The sequence below is a fragment of the Micromys minutus genome (assembly GCF_963924665.1).
Source record: "Micromys minutus genome assembly, chromosome: 1".
In the NCBI taxonomy this organism is placed as follows: domain Eukaryota; kingdom Metazoa; phylum Chordata; class Mammalia; order Rodentia; family Muridae; genus Micromys; species Micromys minutus.
The window spans coordinates 129,454,569-129,478,597 of record NC_137969.1 but is presented as its reverse complement, the minus strand read 5'-3'; the positions used below and the strand labels follow the sequence as shown (position 1 = coordinate 129,478,597).

General features: G+C 44.9%; 1 protein-coding gene across 1 annotated transcript in view; it reads right to left on the bottom strand.

Annotated features, from left to right (window-relative positions):
* Window positions 1–2,410: 2,410 nt before the first annotated feature.
* Window positions 2,411–24,029, bottom strand: part of DCUN1D4 (defective in cullin neddylation 1 domain containing 4) — a 66,796-nt gene continuing 45,177 nt past the window's right edge. Inside the window, exons 8-11 of the mRNA XM_080914452.1 lie at window positions 19,497–19,605; window positions 7,770–7,874; window positions 5,833–5,935; window positions 2,411–5,564 (exon numbers count right to left, since the gene is read on the bottom strand). Of these exons, the coding sequence (XP_080770578.1) occupies window positions 5,509–5,564; window positions 5,833–5,935; window positions 7,770–7,874; window positions 19,497–19,605 (373 nt within the window). The 3' untranslated portion in view covers window positions 2,411–5,508. The remainder of the gene's footprint in view (window positions 5,565–5,832; window positions 5,936–7,769; window positions 7,875–19,496; window positions 19,606–24,029) is intronic.

The following is a 24,029-nucleotide window of genomic DNA, read 5'->3' as shown; positions in this document are numbered from 1 at the left end:
CACAGACACACACACACACACACAAAAGCATACTACCACAGCTCTGAAAAGGTGCACCTTGGCTTTGTCAGGCACTAACAGATCATGCCAAGTTTCCCCATTTCAGTAGTCCTGGGTTTGACCCAATAGTTATCTTTTTTTCAAAGAGATTATTTTACTAACATACTATTTTCTGTCAGTGAGTACTTGTGCACAATGTGTATGCTTGGCCTGGTGCCTAGAGGCTAGAACACATCAAATCCCCTAAAACTGGAGTTACAGGTAGTTGTGAGCCAAGGGGTGGGTGGGTGCTTGGAATTGCAGTCTGTTTTTAACTTTTTCAGTCAGTCTCAAACTGTAGCCCAGACTGGCCAAAAACTCATGGCAATTCTGCCTCAGCCTCTCAGGTGTATAGAAGCATACACAAGACCATGCTCGGTCTTGATAGAGCAATGGTTCTCAATCTTCCCAAGACCTCAACCTTTCCATACGGTTCCTCGTGTTGTGGTGGCCCCCCAACCATAAAACATATTTTTGTTGCGATTTTATGACAGTAGTTTTACTGTTATGAATCATACTGTAAATATTTTTGGAGATAGGTTTGCCAAAGGGATCATCACCTAGGTTGAGGACCAATGTTCTAAGAGGAATCTCATGTGTGGTGCTGTAACCAATGCCTTGTGCACGCCAGGCAAGTACCCTCCCACTAAGCTGTCTTCAGTCCCAATTTTCCCCATGTCTCACTCCAAGACCCCTTTCCTATCTCATTATGTCAAAGGGTATAAAAGGTCCTTGAGAGTCACATTTTGTAACTTTCTTCTCTGTATGCAATGCACCTCAGGTGGTCTAATTACAACTTGGTAGCTTATTTCACATTTATCTCGGTCCAATTATACTGCTGGAAAATGTACGTGTATCATGTGTAGCATGTGGATGAACACTGACCAAGACTCTAATACTAGGTAATAAAGTACATACTCCTCCGCTGCAGGACACACCCCAGTCTCATATCCTATAGGAAACCAGGACCTTTGATCCTTCCCACTAACTTCTAATGAAATACAATATTTAGGTGCAAATATGTCTTTTTGCCATCTTCTCTCCTTGGTGTCTAGAAGCAATACTTTCTTGGCTTGGTCCTTAGCTTTTGGGCCAAATGACAGTCACCAATTTGAAGAGTATGTATTTGGATTTCTCAGTCATCTTGCTATTTTCTTTCCCCAAAGCTCATCAAACTATCCAGAAATGATCACTTCCTGGTGCAGTGGTTTGAATGTGCTTGGCTCAGGGACTGGTATTATGAGTGTGGCCTTCTTGGAAAGTGTCATTGTGGGTGTGGGCTTTGAGACCCTCCTCATGGCTACCTGGAAAAAAAGTCTTCTCACATTTGCCTTTGGAACAAGATGTAGAACTTTCAGCTCATGCACCATGCCTACCTGGATGCTGCCATGCTCCCACCTTGATAATAATGGACTGAACCGTTGAACCTGTGAGCCAGCCCCGATTAAATGATGTCCTTTACAATACAGAGTTGCCATGATCATGGTGTCTCTTTGTAGCAATGAAAACCCTACGCCTTTCTCATTTTTACACTCAGATCTTCTCAGGTTAATTTACATACTGATAGTGCTTTGCTGACTTCCACAGACACTTTCTAGTTTTCCAGAATGGGTCAAAGGCCCTGTCCTCAGCTCACATGCTAACATGGGACGCAGAGCAGAAAACAGGCTGGTACGCACAACTTCCTGCACATAGTAGTAAAATGGGCCCTTGGGTTAGTAAAATGGTCACTGCTGCCTAGTTCTTGGCCCATAATTGCTTATCATTAGCAGTCAATGTTTAGAAAGACACCAATAGACTAGATCCTGCCATCACAAGTTGATAAGGCTCTAAGTTGTCCTTGCCAAGACTTTTAAGATGTTCATCATGAAAATATTCTTATGAAACTCTTATCCTTGGCTGGGGAGCAAAATACCTACTATTGATACAATTAGGGAGATTTTACTTCTGTGTATCAAGTAATGTTACCATTGCTAAAGTCCTTGAATGTGATCACTACATATATAGATATCTTATTCCAAAATGTCAGTGGGCTGTGGCATAATGTAATTCAGTCAAACAATTCAGAAAATGAAGTATTACCTGTCTGTCCATCTCTCTCTCTCTCTCTCACACACACACACAAACAGAATGACAGGAAATGCCATAAGATATGCCTATGTAACAGGAATATACATGTTCACTGCGTTGCTCTTACATTTCCCCCCGAACCTGTAAGATTTCTAAATAGAACAGGCTGAGAAAAAAGAAAAGGACAAAAAGTTTTTTAAAAAGTACTTTTAAAATGCTTTGGGCAGAAAAACCAAGATTACAAAGAACCCACAAATCAGTTCTGAAACCAAACACAAATATCTGTTTATTTATTGGCTATCATTTTACATCAACTCCATTAAAACCTAAACCAGTCTGCTGTGCTCTTTAGGTGGCATAAGCTGGGAGTCACAGGGCTCGCACACTTTTACGAATGTAATGCAGATGGCTGACAACACAGGCATTCACAGTCACGGGCTGGCTGCCGTTCACGCCACAGCAGCGCCCAATAGAAATCATTTTATGAAAAAAAAGCAACCCACATTTTGGTCTCATTTACAGATGCCCAACATTTCAGTTGGTCAGTGAATTCTATACAAGTTTATACAACTATGAAAGAATAAAAGGGTAAGGCTTACAGAGGTATTTTAGCAGGTGTAAAAATAAAAACCAAGGGCACAAACTAAATTCTTAAAGCTTTCTGTATACACTTTAAAAGTATGGTTAGGATGGAGACTTAGAGGAAACAGAAGTCTGTGAAACCAGAATCTAGATGTTTGTCTAATCAGTTATAAACACTGAACTCAAGAGTTCATGCTTCAAAAGAGGCGCGCCTAAGGCTACCATGGGTATCCAGCAAATCTTGCCCGATACTTCTACCTAGTGCAGTGTAAACGTCTAAGAGTTGGACACCCCAACAAGAGGGCGCTGCAGCGCCTGAAACACGAGTGAGGGAGGAAGGGTGGCTGGAGCTCAGGTACTAGAGAACCGAGGGCACCTGGCTTCTTCCAACGATGGCCGTACATGCTCTCGGTGATGCCCAACTTGTGGAACTTGATGATTCTTCAAGAAAAGGGGCCTTATTACTTGCTCTGACTCCCCTTTAAAATGGCTCTGTAAAATGGAGAAATCCAAAGCCACGTCACAGTGGTTTGTTTCTCGAGGCAGTCCAGAGATTCTCTGGAGTTCTAAATATTGGCTGTCCCCTCCGGAATGCTGACTTCCATACTGTACATCATGGTGGTTTTTACTTGAGTCTCTATTATCAAAATGTTCACTGTAGATGAAATGCAACTTCTCACCCTAGAAACAACCCTTTCTTCGCAGATCTACCGTGCTCAGTGTTGAAAGCATTCTCTGGATTCCCATACATCATTTAAAACAGTCCCAGCTATGATCCATCTTTACAAAGAGGCAGTCAACAGTTGGTCTACCTCAAGAACAGTCACCCCTGAGAGAAGGATTCTTTAACCTTGAGGACCCTTGAGAAGGAATGCCTCTCCACAGAGCTGTGCCTGTCTTCAGCTGTCCCCGCTGTCGCACACCTGTGTGCACTGGGATGCCTTCACAGAGCGGTGGCAACAGAAGCTGGCCTAGTGTTTAGATACTAATTCTAACTCATCTGCAGCAAGACTGCAGACAAAGGATGACCGACTAGGGCCACAGCAACCTTGGGTTATTGGCTTTTTTTAAACTTCTGAATTATTTCACAGCAAATCAAACTTCATTATTTGGTAGAAAAAGGCAAGTATCTGCATTCCACCACATCATGATTTTGTATATGCACGCGCATGATATATACATACAACATTTCTGTCTTTGGTGGTTCAATCTGGGAAAGAAAAAATACGAAAGTAGCAACACTTGGAAAAGGAGCTGTGATACAGTGGTCAGGGTAACATTGTGTAATCACTCATTTAGTGTCATTTAGAGTCACATTTAATGTAGAGGGTTGTTTTTCTTTTTTGGCCAATAATCCCAACATCTTCTAGTCATCATCAGCCTGGGCAGGCAGGGACCTTATCCCACCACACTCTTTACCCAGCGAGCAAGCCATTTGCTCTTTACTGGGCTAAATCTTAAGTGTGTTTTCACAAACTTTGGGGGCCAAGTGAGTCATAGCACCAAAGAGTTGGGAAAACCTGTTTACTGTGTGCTTCTGCAAGAGGGGAAAGGTAAGCAAATACATATCTTAAAAATATGACATAGGACACAAACTCACAACTACCCCTGTGGTGGCTCTGGTTTCTCATCCACATAATGGCTATCGCCCTCTGTATGTGTGACTCAGGAAATGACAAGTGGCCTCTCTGAGAAAGGTCCCAGTGCGAACAGGGTTAGCTCAATGCTGGTGGTTTTGCGTCCACTGTCTGCAATGGACATGTTGCCAGGAAAAGCCCAGCACGAGAGAAACAAAGACAGAAAACAAACACCTCTCACTTGTGGCTTAAAAAAAAAAAAAAAAAAAAAAAAAAACCACCAACAACAACCAAACAAAAAACTCCAAACCCTGGGAGGGTAGAGAGGCCATAACAGAGTAACTAAGATCTCAGGCCATGGTTCAAAGTGCTTTGCAGTTATGCAGCCAGCAAACCAGGAGGCTCATGGGGGTGGCAAGGGACATTTGACTTACAGTGGTGGCACAGAGAGCTTCGGCAGATCAAACACTGATAGAGGAACACCAAGCAGAAAGCAGAGAAAGATCTATAGAAACTTAAGCTTCGACTTAAAATAAGGAACAATTTAAGGAGGAGGAGGAAGGAAAAAAAAACCCATAAACCTGTACTTTCTGAGTTAGAAATGCTTTGTACCATATGTCTGTGCGCTCAAACAGATAACTTCTGTCACTTTAAAATACCAGAGCCGTCAAGGAAACCAAGTCACATTTGGCTTATGCCACAGTAAGTCATGGCTCCTACTTCTTCCAGAAGTTGGCCTCTTAAGCAGTGAAGTTAATTCTGGTAACACTTGCTTATGGGGACAATTCTAAAGTTTTCTGAAATGCTACATTTGAGACCAAATAAAGTATAACTGATTCATTTGGGGGAAAAAAAAAAAAAAAAAAAAAAAAAAAACAGGGAGGGGGACTAAAATATGCCACAAAATTATTTTTACAATACATTTTTGCAGAAATAATCTCTAGGTGAAGCTTTTCATTTTATACACATATACAAAATTTAAACAGCAATATACACATAATCACAGTGAGGACATTGGCAAATTCACCAATCTGTAGTGTGAAAAAAACGAACTGCTGAGCAGCCTCCAGGAGAACAAGCTACACATGAAGCAGAGCGGCCCATTCAACAGCAAACACCAAACACCCCTGCGGGAGGAGACAGTGCAAGAAAGCAGCATGCGCTTCGATACAAACAGCAGTTTATGGCTAATGGTGACATAACCGTGGTAACAGTGACTCTCGCTGCTATGCATAAGGTCCTAGGACATCTGCTTGTCTTTATACCATTCCACAAATTCGTCCAACAAAACTGGCCCTGGGGAGACAAAAAATAAACCACGTGAGGCCTGGAGCTCTTGCTGAGGTCCAGTGCTCAGCTAATACGCACAGGGCCCGGGGTTCAACTGGAAGATCTAGAAGGAAGAATGGGAAAGGGAGGAGGAGGGAAGGGGGAGGGGCAGAAGAAAAACCGGAGCTTGGAGGCTCTTCCCGGGGAGGAAGATGTACAGTGTATCAGGTGTGTGTGTGGGGGGGATCACCCAGTGTATCAGGTGTGTGTGGGGGGGGGGTCACCCAGTACTCACATGCTCCGTCTTCATCGTAGTTACTGAGGTCGAGACTTATTGTTCTGCTGAACTCCAGCACATTGCACCACTGGTCTTTGTTTATCACTTTATATTTTGATTGCTGATGGGGGGAGTGATATGGTTAATGACACAAACAAGTGGGATGGTTTCGGTTTCTGAATGAGCCAACTTAAGAAAGCTCATGCAGGGCTAACTCAGCTAAAGCACACATCTAGGAAGATAAGGGTTTTCGGTGCGATGTCAGTGTACAGGTGCATTGAAACAGTGGCAGTGCCCGGTTCCCAGCAGTGCTGTAGGGCTTGACCAGTGAGCGAGAGGACTGCAGAGTTCATAGAAAGCACTTCAGCCAGCACAGAGGACAAGCTAAACCCCACACAACAGCCAAGCGTGCATCAGGTAGCCACGTGCTGGGACCATGGAAATGCTGCCAGAGGCTCAGAGCTGGAAACTCTTGCTGTGACTCTCAGAAAAAAATGGAAGAAGCATTTAGTGGCTGCTCTGTAACCCTTAGACAAGAAATCTGCTACAGGTAGATTGATATAATATCCTAGAGGTTTAATATCAAAATCCACAGCTAACATTAAAAAAAAAAAAAACCCTATGGCAATAAATAAGTATCAAAACTGGTTAAAAGTATGTGTGTGTGTGTGTGTGTGTGTGTGTGTGTGTGTGTGTATTTTTTTTTTTTAAGGCAAAGAGTCAAGCCCATGGTTTTAAGAATGCAGGCACAAGACAGGTTGGAAGAGTTGCTACCCTCCTTCTAAAAGAAAAAAGAAATACAAACTTACATGAGAGCAAAGCACAGACTTTAACTTCTGAAGCAGAAAAGCTTCAGAAATGTCAAAACAGCCAACTAAGTTCCTGGGACTAAATAATGTCAAATTTACTCAAAGCCCCATCTTTTAGGCAAAGGACCCTTCTCCTGGCGGCTCAAATCCTACTACCCTCCCTGTGTACAAGGACCTGCTTCCATTCCTGTTCCAGTGGAGACAGCTTACGTCATGGAACTGCCAAAAGCTAGAACCGATTGTAGGTAGAGAAGAGAGAGCATCCTGCCAACAGGTACTTATATTAATAAGCGTCTGGTGTTACCTTTTTACGGAGTTCCAGTTAATCTCACAAGTGGTTTCTAGTGACAATAAGATCAGCTGGTTTGGGGGCCGGTACATAAAGCAAGTGGTAAGAATGACTATTTCAAATGGGAGTTGAACTGGGCAAGGCTCAGGACTCTCCCCAATCCTACACTCATCCTTGAAAGAATATGCCATGTTTCAAGGGCTTGAGTAAGTGGTGGGCAGAGCAGATGCCACATTTGACAGTCAAAGCAACTCATGTCTCTGCTTCCTTCAGGTTCTGCAAAAGGACATTTCACCAGAACCCACTGCTAATTATTGGTGGCTCAAAATCTTTGACCACTGTGAAAGCAAAAAGCAACAATGTATCGAAATGCTGGTTGTTTCTGACTCTAGGTTTAGCATATTTCAACTGAAGAAAACACTGCCAGTGAGCCTAAGCCAGCGCTCACCACTATCCAAGTACTGCACGAGGCACTTGGACGTGAGTAGTTACGGATAAATTACAAACTAGTTCTGGTGAGAGGGAGATGGCCCGTGTTTAATGTTGGCTTAAGACTGGATATTCATTTGAAAGGAACCCTGAGTTCTGTTGCTACAAGAGCTGGGAATCTAAGGCCAGTGGAATCTCCATGGGGTCAGGAGGAGAGAGGGAGTGCTGTGGCTGTTCAGACACACAACTTGACACAAGCACACAGACACACTCCAAGACACACAGCTGCTGACAGACAGCAATCAGAGAGCCACAATTCTTAATGAGCAAAAAGCTACAGCAAATAAAAATCACATAAAATGGTTAGATGAAGTATGTGTTAGTTCTAAACAAGCAAAATAACATTTCATAAAGTTGTAACTTGGTACCTCTAAGAATTGGTGAAAAACTGGAAAAAGGGGCCAGATTTTTCCTAATAACAGTCCCAACATGCACTTGGCAGTGTTTATGTCTAGGCTGCGCTGGTCCTTTTCCTGTTTAACAAACAAAAACAAAAGTAAGCCAGATGCTTCTAAATCACAAACTCTAATAAACCAAACATGTAGTTCACTTCGGCAAGAAATTGGTAAACAAATGGCTCATTTATTACACGTCATAAGACCCTGAAGGGGACTAAGGATGGCAGCCGAAACACAAGGGACAGCTAACGTTTGAGTGTCACATACACACTGATTTTGGGAAAGACTGATGTCAAGAGAGTAACCTCACCCCGATGCCATGTCTCTCGTGCAGTAGCGTCTACAACCATTTCCTGAGCAAATAAACCACAGCCTGCTTGTCTTACATTATGACAATTCCCAGAGTTTCGACTGCTGACCAGGACCCCAGCAGTGAGCTCCGTGGACTCAAGGGCTCTGCTTCTGAGTACTCTGAGTCGGGTTTCCCTAGACTGTCATCTTTCCAACAGCTTTGCTTTGTGTGGTCAATATTTTTCTTCTACCTAAATACATTGGAAATAAATTCAGCTCCTAGGAAGGTTTGGATCAGAAGATGTATTTATTCATCTGGCCGCTTTTGGGAAGCAGGGTCTCTGTGTTTCCTGTTGCCTTACCTGGCGTGTCTTATGCCTGACTCCTAGCATAGTGTCTACTGACCATGGGAAACTGGAAAACAGAATGTATGTACATGCAGAGTAAGCTTATTCCACTTTTAACTGTAATTAAAGATTCTACTTCTCATTTCACACGCATTCCATTTTAAAACTTAGACACTTCCTACTGGGGAAAATATCCTCAAACACAGGAGGCAGGCTCACACATCTACAGCTCTCCTTCATGTGGTTCATCACCTAGAGTGAAATCCACAGAAGGACTTTTCTACAAAGGGGTGAGGTGCTTAGCTCTCCCAACTCGAGTAGAATGTCAAGTGTCCACCACATTAAGGACGCTGAGACCGTCGGCCACCCACGCCTCCTGACAAGAGCAGCGAAGTGCTGGTTAGCACACAGTGAGGTTTCTGCTTGTGCCATCGATCCTCAGAGGACGTAAAGTGGTACAGCAATGAGGCTCACTCAACACACTAATGGAAAAGGCGGCACACCAATCTGCCATTTAAGAGATGCACATGGTGGCTTCTGGTCTTGGTCGCTAAGTGTGACAGCTATTCATAACAGGCCAGGTCAAATGGCGCAGCATCAGCCTTCCTGTTAAAGGAAGCCCGCTGTTGGGGGGCATTTCTTTGCAGCTGGGCATGGAGCGCCCATTTCTCTGCCTATCCTTTGGCCAAGCAGATGATCCCATTGTGCCTTGGCAGCAGCAACTCTGCTAGGGGAAGAGAACAGAAGGGATCATCTAACGACAGACAGTCCTTCAACACCCTGGTTGGTGTACTGTCTTTCTGCTTTTGTGATACACAGGGAAAATGAATATAAAACATCACTTAGCCTGAAATGTGGGTATGGCAGACAGCAACAGCGCACCATGTCATGAAGCAAGCCACGAGAAAAATAGTAAGTTGCTGAGAAACACACATGGGACCACAAGATCTGGCCAAAGTCCATTTAACTAAAGTGTGTTCGGCACCTACTAACCACGCTGCACCCCAAAAAGCTTCCTTTTGCTGAGTTTATAAGCATTCGTTAGCCCCTACACCTCTCATCTTGAAATATTGTATGTCGCCTGTCATCATGGGATTCCTGTCATTCTTGACATGTACTACAGTGAGAAAAATAAAAAAGGGACAAAAGACCTGGACAGACTCTGCAACACGGCAACCATCTGACAAAGTGATGTCAGGAAAGGCTCTGCTGCGTGTGTGTGGCAGTCATGCCAGAACACGGAGGGAAGGAAGGCGTGAGACTCACACGAGGACAGCTGAACAGCACTCGCTCACTCCTGCTCTGCAGGGTGCAGCCAGCCGCTCCCAATCACTACCACCATCTTCTGCCTAGCGAATAAGAGAGAGGCATTATGGACGCACATGCCACCTGAACAGGAGCATCTCACTGACAACCAGCAGTGCACATGGTGACCTTGTAGCCAAATGCCATGACCAGAGAGTGGTAAATATCCAAAGGTCCTGGGAATGCCAGGGTGGAGAGGGCCCGCACCAAGCACCTTCTCACGCACTCAGAGATACTCCAGGTCCCTAACAACAATAACGGAGGGAGCCCCTCACTCAAAGGAAATGGTTCTGCCAGGGTGCTACCAGGCAGCCATCGGCATAACGGGCTTTAGTTAGTTATTTTAAACCACCTTTCAAATTCAAGGTACATGGCAGAGACATCCAAGAGCTCTTTGCAAGATATTAAAGTAGTACAGTAAGCACAGGTCTGGGCCGCTGCTTCTGGACCCCGGGAAGCATAGGCAGGTGGGAATAGAAACTCAAGTTCCCTGAGATGGCTGCCAAGAGACCCGACAGGGCTGAAGGACAAGGAAACACAGCTCTTCTGACTTCCCACCCACCTCCAGATCCAAGCACTTTGTAAACCTTAACTTGCTAAAACAAGGAGAGTCATTCTGTGTTATTTTCCAAGTAATGGAAACAGAAACCCAGCAGGTCTGGACGCTCCCCTCATGCTGACAGATCCCAGCTTCCGTAGGGAGCGGATGCACAGCAGCAGGGCCTCAGAAGCACTCCAAGATGGCACACCGCGCAGAAAGAGTGCAGTCCAGAGGCCAGATGCGGATGACTAATGTAGAGAAGTAAGCAGGTTTACTAAGTCAGAAGTTTTAGGAGCCTGTCATTACGTCACAGCATCCTAGTGGGGACCCTCGGAAGGGGTGGTAAGCATTTTTTTCTCAGGGGCACTAAGGACTCACTACAACCTAACGTAAAGAATCTTAAGTTACAAAACGAGTCTTCAAAGCTGTTTGGCTTTACCAGAGCCCCCTGACTGCTCCCGGCAGCCTATTATAAATTTTCGTTCTTTAATGGCTTGAGGTTCATATTAAGCTTACTTTTTTCATTGAAGATTTTATGTTTTCATTTTAAGTCCAAAGTTAAGTTTAAGGCTTTATTGGACTCAAAAAGAAAGAAAGAAAGAAAGAAAGAAAGAAAGAAAGAAAGAAAGAAAGAAAGAAAGAAAGAAAGAAAGAAAGAAAAAGAAAAAGTCCACAGAAGTAGCTGGGACTCCTCAGGTGAATGGTGGAGACCACGTTACCAACTGGCATATGGCACCCAAGACCTGACTAAGGACCAACCCCGTGTGTCCCGGCATGGGGAAGGCCAGCCCTTCTTAGTGCAGCCAAGAAGTAAGTACAAGTGGAAAGCAGACTGTTCAGAGCTCAAGCCTTCACCGTGGCTCAGCTTATAAAACTTGAAAACATGATGACCTAGGATTTTTGAGTAGGTTTTTTAAAAGGCACAAAAACCCAACAGTCACCAAACCTGAGAGATACCCTCTCACTGAAAAACTAACGGAGGAACTGCGCTCTTAGAGCAGCACTGAGGGTACTGGCACGGTTCAGTGTGTGCAGGCTGTAAGGTCAGACCTCGCCCCAGGAGGCACTGCCTCCCTCACCATCAGTTTGGTCCAGCAAGGCCACTTTCCTGAACCCGTCAGAGGACTCCCGCACACATGAGAATGCATCCCAATCTTCACATGCAAGTTCACCACACCCGCCTCACATAAGGAAGTGATGGGTGGTGGTGTGGGACCCAGAGGTCCACGCTCTGAGGTCTATTCAGACCCCAGGCCTGAGCGCTTCCCTCTGAGGTGCGCTTCCCTCTGAGGTGCACTTCCCTGGAAACAACTCTGAGAACAAACTCCCAAGCCAACTGGCTGGACAAGCAACTCTTGACAAACTGCAGCCACAGCCAAGTCCACAGCTTAATAACTGATTTTCAGGGTTATGGACCTGAGGAGAGAGAATTTGGTGGAGATTGGAGAGCAAAGTCCTGTTGTTCATATCAGATTCCATTTAAGATGGCAGGAAGAATTCAGTTGAGCACAAGACCTAGCTCAGCCCATAGCATCCACAATCACTTGCAGTTTGCTGTCCCTGAAAGGAGAAGGTAATGCTGCTGTGTGAGCTCTCTAACTCTGGAACCACTTCCTCAGGTGCTGAGCAGCAATAACGGACAGCTTCACTACTGCTCAACAGTGAGCAGACCAAAGCCCTGACTAACCCATCTGATAACCAGCTAACTTGTCACAGGATCTCTTCTCAAACTTCCACGGGCCTTCCCTTTCCAGAAAGTCTCCATTCAAATGCTATTTCAAGAAGTAGGAGGAAAAAAAAGCAGCAACCCCCACACTCACCTCACTCATTATTCTGGATCTCCTTCTCTCAGCCTTCCTTCCTTACCCAGAGGACCTCTTCTCTTCAGACCTCAGCCTTCCATCCTTACCCAGAGGGCCTCTTCTCTTCACACGCCCCAGCTCTGCCTGACCTCGGCCTTCCATCCTTACCCAGAAGACCTCTTCTCTTCACACGCCCCAGCTCTGCCTAACCCTGCTCCCTCCCAAGTACCACCCCAGCTCATCTCTCTCTTCCCCAGCAGGTTCCTCTTGACTCCTGGACACTAAGCTCACACACTTCACTTGAGGTCACGGCTGTTTTGCCTCAGGGCACAGAGCAGCACTGGAGAAAGGCTGGCCACGGTGGATGCAACAGTGTCCACAGTGTAAACGCACAGCCTTCACCACTGCTGCTGACAGCAGGCCTACTGCGTGCAGCTGTCACCCTTCTGAAGCCACCCCTCCAACTCTCACCACAGTGGCCGCGCCCACTAGGGTGAATACAACTGTCAGGTACACTCAGAGGACTCTTCTCACTTCACGGTGAAAGAGCCCCTACTGAGCTCTTTATCTCATTTTCTCTATTCAGTATCAAGTTGTTTCCCTAAGTTCTTTCTGAATAAGGAACCAACACTAGTTGTGGCTGTGAGCACATCTTCAGGAGGCCGAGACAGGAGGACCAGCTGAACTTTGTCAGGAGCCATCTAGGAAGGCTAAGGCTAGCAGGTGGCCTTCCTGGAGGTGGCCCACCATTTTGCATGGACTAAGATGGGTGAGCTCTGAGAGTCAAAGTCCCAAAGAGACTTCATCTCAGGATTGCTTCTTACAGCTGATAGCCTTTCCTGTCATTACCAAATTAATACAATAATCCCTGGGCATTAGCTCACCCTATTGACCAGATTTCCTGCAGATCATCATAAAGATAAACTTCCATAAATTAATGCTGTTTAGATGAATTAATGATTTTATAGAGTTCCTGATTTGATTCAAATCTTAAGAAGAAAGTTTTAAGATAGTTTTAGTTGTTTTGTTAGAAAGATGTAATAAAGTTAGAATCAAAACTAGAATGTGCCCAGTCCTCATAACAGTAAGTAAAGGCTGCATAATAAGGAATACAATGAGCTTTCACAATTACACTAAAGGAGAAATAGTCTTGGGACAAACTTATGATCAAGGGAAAACATTCATTCTAGGTCAGGTCCAAGGATGAAGCCACAGGTGTGCACTACGATAAAGCGAAGCCATGGAAAACTGTTGCTTTGAACTTATAATGAGCTTATAAAATGAAATAATATTCTATATTTCAACTTAATATCAACATCCTTCTGTTACTCCCCTTTTGTATAACATTTTATCTATGAGGGAATCTTCTATGAACTTTTGTCTATAAAAAAAAGCCAGAGAAAAGAAATAAAGATGATGAGGTGGCTTGGGGGGCTCTGCTCCATCCATCCATCCAAATGTATATGTCTGTCTGTTTATATGATCACATGCAAGTATATATGTACATATGTAAGCATGCATGAACACTTGTGGAGTTGATTCAGACATGGCTGGGCTGACCAGATTGTGTATGTATGAATTGTACATGTGTCTGTGCACAGCTGCCAGGAAAGGACTTTCATTCTTTCCCTTTTCTCCCTTTCTGGTCCACAGAGTTAACCAACCTAGTCAGGGAAAGGCTACTGGAGGCTAAAGAGAAGGGAGCACTATTAATAAACCCTTCACCTACACCACCCCTTCCAGATTAAGTGATGGATGTTAATTCACCTGAAGCCATTGGCTTCTGGCCTCAGAATAAAGAAGAATCCAAAAGAGTAAATCTTATTAATAATAAATAAACTTTTAAATTTGAAAAATAAAGTTTTGCCACCCCCCTCCAGCCAATGCTCTACCCCACCCCCACCCCCACCCAGTTGCCTTCCAGAGAGAACCAGTGCTTGGGCAGGCTCCCTAGGCTCCTGGGATAACCCGGAGTCTGAGATCAGCCTGAAAGAGCAGCCAGATGCGATCTCTATAAAAGCTCAAAACAATGTCAGCTGGAAGACCCTTCACAGTACCAGCTATATAAGAAAACACAACTTAACACCAGGGGAAAATCTTATGCACAAAATTGAGAGGATTTCAGCTATAGAAAAGAACTCTTGTTCTTTATCCCTGTTTCCCTCAGAAGACACCAGAGGACACAGGCAAAACTAAGACAGGAAGGTGACATGGCCCTGTGGAAAGGCATGACATAGCAACGGTCTTCAAATGCCTGTCCTGTCCAGCACCACTTCAATACTGAGGACTGACGAGGCAGCACCAGGTGACCTCTGAAGTGTCACAACTGTATGACATCGACAAAACTACAGAGCAGTGAGAACCACAGGAAACCAATACAAAAGCTTGTTGTTGCACACATGTGTGCAACCACATGTGTGCAAGTGCCCCTGTGGGCAATCCCCTTAGAAGATTCACAGGCAGTTGTGAGCCACCATGTGGGTGCTGGGCACCAAACCCAGGCTTTGGGTAAGAACATGTATTCGTAACCACTGAGCCACCTTGTCAGCACCATCTGCTGCCCACTTTAACAATGAGAGAAATGATAATTCCCCTGGGACTACAATTTTGGTGAAGAGCCATCAAAAGGGCCATTTACATTGTCTAATATTCTATTATGCTGGTGGTCCTCAACCTTCCTAACGCTACAGCCTCTTAATACAGGTCCTCACGTTATGGTTATGACCCCCAACCATAAACTTACTTAATTGCTACTTCATCACTGTAATTCTGCTACTTCTAGGAATCACAATGTAGTATCCATGGTCTTAGGTGACCCTATAAAAAAAGATTGTTCGACCCCTCTAGGGGGTCTCGACCTACAGATTGAGAAGTACTATATTATAGTCTCTAGTTGGTATATTAAAGTATCACTCAAAATATTTAATGTATTACACGCTGTTGTTGTTTTGCAACATTTAAGATATTATCAACACTGTCAAGTAGTTCAACTTCATTGAAACAGTCAAAAAGATCTGTTGTGCTAATTGGAATGTATGACTTTTAGGAGTCATTTCCCTCAGGGGGTGCACAGAGGAAAGACGTTGGATTCTACATTCACTTGGACACAACTCTGGGTGTTTTCTGAATGCAGAAGCAGATAGGAAGGACCTGCTCCTACCCTGACAACAGACTGTAACATCGGAAACCCCAACAGTACACCTTCTCCAGAGGCGAAGGACACCAGGCTCCAGCAAATAAAAGGGGGAACTCAGCACAGCCTAAGGGTTTTCCTGAGTTACAGAAAACAGGCTGTAGGCCAAAGAACAACAAGGATCCAAGAGTCACAAAACAAAGACCTGAAAGTCCCCAGAGTCACCTCTAATCTTTGGCCTCGAGAAGGATCAACTGGAGCGGCTAAGCAGAGACTGAGCTGACAGGGACTTCAGACGATTTGTGTTTCCACGGCCAGCATATGAAGAGCTCACACTAGGCACTGAGATGTCTCTGCCTTAACACACCAAGGCACTGCTACAATAAAACTGTTCTGGATCACCCTTTCAAAGCACACAACTGGTTTTAAGGAGGAGAAGCAACCCGGCTACCTATAACACAGAACTTACATCACCTTCCAAGGCAAGGGCTAGGTCAGTAACTAAACCCTACAGCAATCAGGAGGAACTTGTCCAACACGATATACAGTAGAAGACAGAGGTGGTTGGCAAGCATTTCTATCTAACAAACATACTCTAGATGTTTAAGGAGGTACAAGGACACTGTCCTGAGAAGAAAAGAAGGCAGTGAAAAAAATGAGCTTCTGAGAGGAAACAGTATCTGTGATGAGAGAAGACGTCAGAGATTAATAACGGAGGACACAACAATAAAGCTAAAATGAGGAGAATGGGCTACCGGTGACCCATGGGACAGTATCAAGAAATATAACATTTTATAGTTGAACAAAGAGACAGAACATAAAACACATTTAAAGGGTAACGCCTAAAAGATTTCCCAGGTTAATATCAACTATGAACCTACAAATTCAAAAAGCCCAACAAATACCAGTCAGAATAGTAACCAGGGAAACTTTGTCAGAAGCATCATGATCTACTGGCTGGACAGCAGAGCAAAGAGAAAACCTATCTCAATAAACAGGCACTATGCTTGGAGAATAAAGATGGGAATGGCATTGGATGCCACTACGGGGGGGGGGGGGCACAAAGTGCCAGCTTCCAAGAAAGGAGCATCTTGCTCATCTGTCCTGCAGGGACTGTTAAGGAAGTTTTGTTCTGCAGAAGGAAAATGGCATCAGATACTGATCTGCATAAGAGGAAAAAAGAACTTAGAACCTGCAACAGACTCATCTGCCTGTTTACACGAGACTACAGTGTCAGACTCAGCGTGAGTGAATCATGCAAACTATGGCGGGCAAGATGAAAGTCACCCTTGTTGAGGCTCTTACATGGTTACGCATGCAAACTGTAAACCTTTAACATGCCATGACAAAGTCTGGGGTGCACAGCAGAAACAATACAACAGAGATGTGGGTTATAAAGCCTGAAAGAAACGACAGACTCACAAGGAAGAGAAACCCCACCTCCATCCCAAAGAAGGCATGATGAGAGGATAAGGCGCCGCAATGACGTTTTCCCCTCTGCAGGACAGGGCGGATAAAGATGGAAGAGGGAGAAGCAGCAATGCAGGAGCTTAATGTCAGTAACATCCATACCAGACGCAGCGTCAGCATCTGGGAGACACGGACTGTCACGTCCACATGCACACTGTCCATCTGAAATCCGCTCAACACAGGCACCATGGGCTAAGGGAAGGGAAAGAACTGGCACTCCGTGCACATTACAGCCAGCGGGTCCTGGAAGCCCTGCATCCTCACACAGTGACTCTGGAATAAAGACGACTCTGGAACACTTCATAATGCAAAGTGGATCAGTTCATTCAGGACATAACAGCATGTCTAAACCTAACGTCAAAGCTTTAAAATATATTGGAGTAAGCTGGATCCAGGGTAACAGAGTAAGCTAGAACTGAGGAACTCACCAATCCTCGGTTGAAGGAACTAACAGACAGCAGGCAGTAAAGACCTGAGCACCTTCAACCAATCTGACCCAACTTACAGTCATCAGACAAGAGAGATAGGTGACAGTCAAGAGCAGGCCATATTTTGGACCATATATTAAACAGACTGAAATTGTACTTCTTTGACTAACATAATTAAACTAGGTATCCATAATACAAAGATTACCCAGTAAATCCCAAATACCTGCAAAATAATCAATGTATTTCTAAATAATGTATCAAGAAGAAATGCCAGGTGAGAGAGGCTGAGAGGCAGACCCAGAGTGGCCGTGCCACGCGGCAAGACGATCAAAACAGACCCTAAAAATATTCTAACTCAATGCAAACAAAAACACAACTTCCTAAAACATGTAAGACAGAGCTAAACAAAAGCGACACTAGTAACAGATTCACCTCGGTGTGCATTCAAGCTGAAATGAATGGCTTTGGTAATTAAATGATAAAAATGAGTAGTTACTATTCATCAATGTATAAAAAGGAATAAGTCACCACTATCTGCTGAAGATGACCCTCAAAAACAAACAACTCTACTGAACACATAGAAAATTCCCAGTCCTTGATCTACCAGGAATATAGAAGGTGTGTACCCAAATTCCAGTGTCATGCCAAGGAGTCACTGGGCTGTGAAAGTGACCGCGGCACAAGCCCTCTGACACTGGCTGACCCAGCAGGGTGCAAGCGGTTGGGTCCACAAGCCTGGAGATGGATGTGGGACTGTAAACGGGGCTCCAAGCAACTGCCCAGCATGGCCAGAGGCAGACAGCAGAAAAGCTGAAAGGTCAGGTATCAGGATCAGCAGGTCACACAGAATACAGTTCCCTGCAGATAGCACGAGGTCAGGAGCTTGGAACCTGATTATGTGGGGCTGGAGGAAGCCACAGATTCAATTGTTTGAGTGAGAGATCCACTGTCTGATAATAACATAACAGGTCATTTCTCTACTTGCTGTATGAAGTGGATTAAAGACCTCCAGGCTCTGTGGGACAGCTGCATCAGCCCCATCAGGATACACATGTTGGCATACATGTAGTGAGAGGTGCTGGAAGCCAGGTAGGGATGGAGAAAGGCTGATGACTCCTTAGTGATGATGTAGGTGCTGTGAGTGTGGAAAGACACCTAGCATAAGAGGCAGGTCACGAGTAACAAGGATCTCAACTGACAAGCCTGCAATATAGTGGAGGCTCCAAGAAAGAGGAGATCGAAAGAGCTCCCGTTAGGTGAGCCACGGTGACTGACCAGAATGGGAGGAAGCCAGGAAGGAGCAAATGAGTCTTGAATCTAAAGCACAGAGGGTGGTTAAGAGAATTGGGACACCTAAGCAAGAAGCCAAAAAGAGCTACTTTGGGTGCAGAAGAGACCTGTGCATGTTTAAAGGGCGGGGAGGGGGCAGCAGGGATTATGTACTGAACCTAGAAACTCTACCAGCCTCTATATCCTACATATAATTACATAAATGCCACTCTATCGAGTACCACGAGACTCTCATCCCTCCAGGCCTAGCTTCAGTTAACTGCATGCACATGTGACTCTGTAAGGCTTGGTTTCAGAATGACATGAATCAGCTCCACGTAGCACTGCTGACATTCTGCTGCAGACTAGAGTTCACCATAGAATACAGTTTTGGTGCTAAAACTGGTAAAACCAAAGAATGAAGAACAAAAAAAGGTCAGCACAGAAAAGGAAAGAGCCATTCCTCACTCTACTGGGAATAAATTAATAAGTAAAAGAGGCAGAGATATAAAAAAAAATGCAGCCAACCAACGTTTAGTCATCTAAACCCAACAAACACATGGAGAAGATGCTAATCGGGAGTAAAGCCTAGTTAAAGGGCTGAGGCCAGCTTTCCATGAACATACTACTGAGTCCTTTGGAATTCACTACCTAAGTGACCGGTTTTTATTCACTCCTGTCACAAATATGGACTGGAATTGATAAATTAGCAAACAGGACATGAGCCTTGGTTTGGATCACATTCTTTGCTCTAACAGCCTTCAAAGTCAACTGGATTAGCTACGGTGAGTATTGAAGTCTCTAGGGGGGAAGGTCTGTTGTGTGAGAACGGACGGCCTTTCCATGACTGTCTGGCAGTTCTAAGCATCAGATACGAGGCTGGCATACAACCTGCTCCTAACCATCACAGGAGCTGCTCATCAACACCGCTGAATGTGTGTTTTAGCTAACACACATTTGTTCAGAATCAGTTTTTCAAAGCATTAGAAACACTAGCTCTTGCCCTGGGAATAACTTTTCAAGGTCTTGCTGTGATGTAAAAAGCAAATCTCCAAAGGCAATAAAAGAGGGAGGGAGAGGGAAACATCTGGACAGGTTCCAGAGAACTCACCCGTGCAAAGTCAAACGCGTATCTGTAAATGAGCTTAAAGTTTGTTGTATCGTTTAATAATGATCTTAAGTAATCCAAAGTAGTTCTGAGTTTTTCTGTTGTATCACATCTAGGAAACAGAATAAAGGTAAATTACAACCTGAGTGGTTTTTTTTTTTTAATTGGAGTAATTAATATAAAAACCCAAAGAATAAAAAACTGGAAGCGGACTGTGTCCATAATGACTAGTTGCTTTCTGCACTTCTTAGTAGATGTTAAAGGCACAGAAGAGTGGATACACAGCAACCCAGCACAACTGTACACACTCCCCTCACACTCATGCTCTTCTCACGTGTGTGTGTGTGTGTGTGTGTGTGCGTGTCCACATGCACGTGAGCACTGTGCCACCTGAAAGCTTCAATGACATGTCCCATCAACCCTCACACCATGTCAGTGTCCCATGAGCACCCAGCCTGCCAGCCTCCAACTGCTCTGCAAAGTTAGAGACCATTACAGCTGTCTTTGTAGCATGTCACTCTGTCACGAAGGTTCCCCATGATTACACATGTTGCTGATGGGGACATGACACCACAAGGAGCCTCGACACATCAGACTGTTCCCTATCACTGAAATTAATTTGTATTGCTGCAGGGAGGGTATGCACCAGATTCTCCATTTATTATTTATTTGTGTGTTCATATTTGTGTGTTCAGATGTGTACATGTGGGGGCCAAAGGTCAGCTTCAAGTGCTACTCCTCAGGTGCTGTCCGCCTTGTGTTTTGAGACAAAGTCTCTTATTGTACCAGAAATCTACCAAGTAAACTGGAATGGCTGACCAGTGAGCCCCAGTGACCTCCCTGTCTCCGTCTCCCCTGTGCTGGGATTTACAAGTATATACCACTACTCTTGTCTTTTAACATGGGGTCTGGGAAGCAAACTCAGACCTTAGCCCTGTACAGCAAATCAAAAGTACTGTATCGACTGAGCCTCTCCCCAGCAGAGTACACTTGCCTAGCTCTGAAATACCAAGCAGCCTGTGGGTGACACCGAGACTGTGACTACCCAGTTCAATTTTTTTCAACTTGCTGTTTTCCTGATGCCTCAGTTTCCCCTTATGGAGTATATAAATAAATTTACAGATCAGACAGACTAGTGTAGAGACACTGATCCTGACTGTGACATGGTGACATTCAGGTACATCAATGAAAGCCCTTCATGCCTCTGCTAATGCTCTCCAACAGCCCCTAATAAGGCCCCGACCAAGGGGCCTACCACTGCGAGCAGCACCCCAGCCTCTGACATCTCACATGCCTCTCCTAGATGGACGCCCACTGAACACCCCATTTACAGGATGCAGCTTTAGACCTTGCTAGGATCACACCTAAAGACATGCACTCCTGACCCGCCAGCCTCCCGTGAAGAGCCTGGTGGATAACACTGTTCTCACTGTGGACTTGAGAGTTGCTGTTTCTTTTAATTTGGCTTGTTCATCCATTGCTGACTTTATTCTCTGCAATGCTCGAACTCTCCAGTTTGGCCAATGGCCCTTGAACCTGGCTGTATCCTGATGTGTGCTCACCAATCTCTGCACACTTCCTCCTTCTCTGTGGCAGAACCTCCCAGCCCCCTTTTTGTTCTTCCTCTGCTCCAAACTTGAAGCAGCTGTGTCTCCAGGGACCCTGCTGATGACAACCTGTTCTTATCAGTAAGTAGCAGTGCTTACTTTTGATAGGGAAGTGCACTAGTTATTTTATAAACTAATTTTGTTTGCAACATGTAAGCCTTAAAAAATGAGAACCAGGCCAACAAGATGGGGGGGGGGCAGGGGGTGTGGGTGGGGGTGGTGTAATGGCACTTGTTACACAAATCTGGTGTAGAAACTCATTTAACAGTACCAAGTCCTCCTCTGGCCTTGTAATGAATGGTGTGCTGGTGAACTGTCATGTACCCCTGAACTCACTGAGAAGCCGGCTCTTGAGAGAGGGGACTGTCCTCTGGTCCCAGTCCCATCCTGCGCAGCCCCTGCTCAGACACTCTTAAGTACCATCTTTGTCAGGGCGATGGGTGCCTTACCCCAAGTGTGGCAGGGAACAACTGACTTGAAGGCAGAGTTTTCCCAAACAAGTTTCCATGGTTACCCAGTACTATGAAAGCAAATAAAGTAAGGGAAAGGAGAGGCTGAGGAGTGGGAGAGGCTGGAAGCTCAGCCAAGGGACACTGCACACTGCGGGGGCGGGGTGTGGGAGTCCACTGGTCTGCCTCAACTTCTCCAGTGGGTTTCCAGCTGTTCTACCCAGACCACCCAATCAGGAACTGTAGCCAATACCTTAGAGGGACTTCCCAGGCGGTGTCTGGGGGATGTGTGAGCTCCTGACTTAATGACATTACTTTCCTGTTTGTGTTCTTTTACTTGGAAGCTTACCAGAGGGAAGGGACAGAGTGAACCAAGGGGACCAAGCTCTGCGGGGACTCTATGAGGAATGCCATTGGCTGCTTTAAAAGGGCTTCCAAAATCAACCCTGCTGGGTAGCTTGAGCCCTCAATTTGATGTTTGCTGCCAACTAGATTTATTCTTTCACTTTCATTTGCTACTATACACTTGATGAACTCGCACATTCAGAACCGAAAGAGTGGCTACACAAAGTCTCCCACAGTCCACTGTGGAAAACTTTACTCTGAACCCTACAAACAATAGGGGCAACTTCCTACTATAGGAGAGACCAGGCCTGCACCCCCAGCAGCTCCTCAGAGCTCTCAAAATTGGGGTAGGAAAGGAAAAGAGTTAAGAAGGTGAGTCTAACTATAGACCTAGTGTCAGAACCCAAATAAGGACGGCAGAGACTAGGAGACACCCAAGGCGGTGTGGGGGAGGTGTGGCTGGGGCACGGGTGGCAGCTGGCTTAGGCTAACTTGACATTGGGTGTACTACTACAGAACTAAGACACTATTCACACAAGAAAAAATTAACAATGTTACTGAGGGAGGGCTTGGAGAGGGGAAAGTTAGTCCATCCAAAACCATGGAAGGCAGGGTTCCTAGTTGTCACTAGAAAGGAAACCCAAGGGACACATTCAGATGGGCTCTTTAGTCCCGGGCAATAGATTCTGGTGCAGAAACCTGAACACATAGAGCTGCTGAGAGAGAACAGAGTATGCGTGGGTGCTGAGGCAGAACAGTGTGTGAAACCTAAACAAGACCTGTGCCAAGCCAGGGTGACCTTTCTCCTCCTATCGAAAGACACCTGCAATGCCCGTCCAACTGTGAGACATGAGCAAGTCCCGAACTTTAAATGAGATCACATACAAACACATATCCAAAGCTCCGCATCACGTGTCCGGTAGCTGGGGCACATCTATCACAGGGGCTCTTTGTAAACTCATGCCTCTAAGAGGGCTCAGTGGCCCTGCCTGGAACAATAGGTTGCCATCTAGTGGCCACCAACAAGGCCCCTGTCAGAGGAGAAGGGACAGTGGAGAAACAGGTTTGTGTTCAGCCCAGAGGGCTGATGGGAAAGTGGCTGGATCCCCAGCTCAAGTATACTGTACAGGGTAAGTCAGAAGTTCAATGAGCTAAGTACACTTCTAAGTTCAGCCAGCGTTCCCCACAGCTCTCAAAACCTGCACCCGTTCTCTTAGTCCAGAGCGGTTTTTCTAGCCCACCAGAGTTTTACACAAAGACTGGCTATCATTCTAAGCCATCCCCAAGTTCATTCTAGTTCTAACACATTCCCACTGTGGGGTAAGGTAATATCCACTATGGGAGGTTGCCTTCTTTACCAAAGGCTAGACCACAGCCTCTGCTTGTGTCTGACCCTCTTGTTCACTCATACACACCTTCAATCCGTGCGCTGAAATCTTGTTTCACTATGGGGCATTGTTCCCAGTGGGTGATCCCACACCCAGGCACACGGGGAAGAGTTAATTACACACTGGGGTTATTAATAACCAAAAAAAAAGTTAAAAAGGGAGGATGTAAGGTTAGGAGGGAGATGGGGCTGAGGGTCAAGAGAAGGTAAGAGGAGTAGTGAACTGTTATGATCAAAATAGAGACATGTTTTATAAATCATTAGACTTTAAATAAGCAAATTCAAAATATTTCTAAAATTTTGGAAGTGAATTTTGGACCAAGTCATGAAGGCAAAGTCTTTGTGAATGGATCAGTGTCCTTAAAAAGCAGCCTAAAGAAACTTGTTTGTCCTAACCAGCACATGATCACACAGCCATAATTCCTTGACAAGCCAAATCCAAGCTGTCCCTAGATACCAAAGCTGATGAAGCCTTGGTCTATAGCTTCACCCAGAACTATAAGAAACAGACTTCTGCTATTTATAAGCAACTCTGTTCTTTGCTATAAAAATCTAAGTAAAGTAAAATGTGTATCACTGTATATAAATACAGGTTTTTATCATATACACATGGGTTCCAACTTGAATGTAAAGTATCTAACAGGACAGATTTAATAAAATGAAAATGACTAAAACCAGAGGGATAAATCTAAAACAGAAGACAAAATGAATAACTAAAAGGACAGACCAATTTCCATTTTAGTATGCA